Source organism: Lolium rigidum, chromosome 6 (genome assembly GCF_022539505.1).
Source record: "Lolium rigidum isolate FL_2022 chromosome 6, APGP_CSIRO_Lrig_0.1, whole genome shotgun sequence".
NCBI lineage: Eukaryota > Viridiplantae > Streptophyta > Magnoliopsida > Poales > Poaceae > Lolium > Lolium rigidum.
Genome location: NC_061513.1, coordinates 332,745,949 through 332,749,413, shown reverse-complemented (window position 1 = coordinate 332,749,413; position 3,465 = coordinate 332,745,949). Strand labels below are relative to the sequence as shown.

The 3,465-nt window shown below is 57.3% G+C and overlaps 1 protein-coding gene across 1 annotated transcript; it reads left to right on the top strand.

The window, feature by feature from the left end:
- Positions 1 to 1,645: 1,645 nt before the first annotated feature.
- On the top strand, positions 1,646 to 3,184 carry LOC124664817 (alkane hydroxylase MAH1-like). Its single transcript, XM_047202251.1, has one exon. The coding sequence runs from the start codon at positions 1,646 to 1,648 to the stop codon at positions 3,182 to 3,184; it is 1,539 nt and encodes a 512-aa protein (XP_047058207.1).
- The last annotated feature ends 281 nt before the right edge of the window (positions 3,185 to 3,465 follow it).

Genomic DNA, 3,465 nt, shown 5'->3' with positions numbered 1-3,465 from the left:
AAAGTGGATGAAGAAGACCGCCAATGACCACGAGGATGGGTCTTCATCTGGCTGCCAGCGCCGTGAGGATTCTCCTCCTCGTTGGAACCATGCGCACGCCCGCCTGCTTCCTCCACCCCCGTAGCCGGCGCAGTTTGTTGGTCCACTGGCGGAGGCAAAGGCTCCTCCTCCGCACCAACTGGGCCGCAACAGGCGGTAAGTGTCGGTGTTGGACGCGAAGAGGCGGTGGGCGGAGGGCAACCCCTGCCACCACCGCGACGTCTCCCTACCACAAGGGTGGCATATGACCAGGGGAGGCTCCATGTTCCGCATCCGCCCATGGATCGGCAAGCACTGCGCTAGCGGATCGAGCAACTGCAGCTAGCGCTGCAGCACGAGGAGGCGTACCAGCGTGAGGATATCTGGCGCGCCTTCCTTGCTTGGGAGCACGAGGCGCGCCGGGCGATCTGTGGTAAGCGGGATTTCATGCTCGGTGATGCCGCGCCCGATAGCGAGGACGAGATCGGCTCCGATGACGAGGACGACGACGAGATGAAGGACGTGACTCCTGTGAAGATGGAGGCACTCGTCCCTGATGACTACGACGAGGAGGCGGCCACGGTCGCCGCCCTGTCCGCGTCAAAGGCCGATGAGGACTCGAAGTGGTCCTGGCCAGGCTGGAGGACGTCAGCCAACTCTCGGCAATGGTGGCGGAGCACGTTACCACCCTGCAGCCACCACCATTGCCGCCCCACGTGCCACCACAGGCAGCATGGGATGGCCATGAGGTCCCACCTTCTCCGCAGTACGCGCTGCCAGCCGCACCATCGTAGTACGCGCAACAAGCCGTAGTACACGCCGCAGCAGCCGCCGTACGTGCAGCCGCAGGAGGTCCCTACTTGGGCGCATCAGTTATGGGCGCCCCCGCCCTTCATCGACCTCGTCTCCGACGATGAAGAAGACGGTGGCGCATCAAACTAGGGTGTAGATTTTAGTTTTAAACTATGTAAATAATGTTTGAATTAATGAAATTTCTATTAAATTTTCATGCCCTTTTTAAACTGCATGCCAAATTGTTTGTTTCCTGTGAGCGGGCCAAATAGCCAGCGACAGAATGGATCGCATCGCTGCGCGCACTATCCTAACCGGCCGGACCGCTAGACGCATCTTATCCGCGGGCCGACCCAAATGGACATAAACGGACTGGTTGAGTCGCCGATTTGGGTCGGCCCGCTGGAGATGCCCTTATGCACATATGAGTTGTAAGTTGGTTTGTAATTTTTTTTTCATTTGCAAGTGAAATTGCAACTAAGAAAAAATGCTAGATTTGCTTTGTGAATCGTGATAGTTATGAGTTGCAACATGACTTATAACTGAGATTTAATAATATCATCTACCTGAAAAGTAAGTTATTTCTCAGTCGACTGAGAACTAGTAACGCCCTTATTTCTTGTAATAAAGACTACTAGCTAAATTGAAATTTCCATTTACATATATGTTGATGGTGAGCTCATTCATCACGGTCTTTAGGGTAGAAGAAACCTGCATTGACGTGCACCTAAACCCTAAGCTAGCCACTTCTATAAATGACCCCGAGGCTAAGCTAGCCAACTCACCCGAGAAGGCGAGAACACTTCACTCCACGGGCTTAAACAACGCAAAAGAAATGGAGGTCGTGTCATGGTGGGTTCTAGGCTTCCTCGGCAAGTACCCGGTAGAGATCATGGCGTCGCTTGCTTGCGTCATCATGTTGCTCTTCAGGTGTTATCGGCGGGACGGGCTGCCGACCAACTGGCCGGTGTTGGGCGCGATCCCGGCCATCAGCGTGAACGCCGGGCGCGTGCACGACTGGCTCACGGAGTTCCTGCGCGCGGCGCCCGGGATGTCGCACGTCAAGGGGCCTTTGGGCACGCCGGTGGACGTGCTCGTCACGGCCAACCCGGCGGACGTGGCGCACATCTTTACCGCCAACTTCGGCAACTACCCCAAGGGCGAGGAGTTCGCCGCCCTCTTCGACGTGCTCGGCGACGGCATCTTCAACGCCGACGGCGAGTCTTGGGCGTTCCAGCGGCGGAAGGCGCACGCGCTGCTGTCCGACGGGAGGTTCCGCGACGCCGTCGCCGGGAGCACCGCGCGCAAGCTCGACGACGGGCTCGTGCCGCTCCTCGACGGCTTCGTTTCCTCTGGTGCCGTCGTGGACATGCAGGACGTGTTCATGCGCCTCACGTTCGACCTCACGGCGATGTTCGTGTTCGGCGTCGACCCCGGATGCCTAGCCGCCAACTTCCCACGAGTCCCCTTCGCCGCGGCCATGGATGACGCCGAGGAGGTGCTGTTCTACCGGCACATGACGCCCGTTGGGTGGCTGAGGATCCAGACCTACCTAAACATCGGCCACCACAAGAAGATGAACCAGGCTCGGCAGGTGCTCGACGCGTCTATCGCCGAGTTCATCTCGCTCCGACGAGAGCGCGCGGCCGGTGCCGACGACGGCGCCGACCTGCTCACATTGTACCTGGCGTGCCAAGCGGAGGTCGGCAAGGAAGGCGCCGAGTTCGACCGGTTCTTACGTGACACGACGCTTAACCTCATGATCGCCGGCCGTGACACGACGAGTTCCGCACTGACATGGTTCTTCTGGCTGCTCACCAAACACCCGGACGTCGAGGCAAAGATCCTCTCCGAGCTCCACAAAAACCCGCCGTCTGGCCAACACCGCACCGCCGCCGAGCTGAAGCGACTGGTCTACCTCCACGCGGCGCTGTCAGAGTCACTCCGTCTGTACCCACCAGTGCCATTCGAGCACAAGGCGGCAGTGCGCCCGGACACGCTGCCGAGCGGCGCGGCTGTGGGGACGACGCGGCGGGTGATCGTGTCTTTGTACTCGATGGGCCGCATGGAGTCCGTGTGGGGCAAGGACTGCATGGAGTTCCGGCCGGAGCGATGGCTGAACGAGGCAGGGCGGCTCCAGCACCAGCTGTCGTACAAGTTCGTGGCGTTCAACGTGGGCCCCCGAACGTGCCTCGGCAGGGAACTGGCGTTCTCGCAGATGAAAGCTGTTGTTGCTGCCGTCGTCCCCAGGTTCCGGATGGAGGCTGCGGGCACCGAGGCTATACCCAAGCTGTCCATCATTCTCCACATGAAGGATGGGCTCAAGGTAAGGTTGCACAACAGACAAGACGATGCCAGCATAGGTGCTAGCTAGGGCAACGTATCCTATGCTTGAAACTTTAATGCGCATACGCATACAATATACACGCAAATCATGCATTTACATTTTGTGGTATATATATATGGATGCGATATTATCGCATGTCGACTGTCGAGTACTATACATGCAGCGTGACCGTGTGTGTGAATGTATATGTAAAATAATACTTTTCGGGATGTAGTGAGTGTCTAATACATCAAAATTTCGACATATCTAGAGCTGGACTATCTCGATATATTAAAATTTAGACAAACTACACCATATTTTCAAATCAC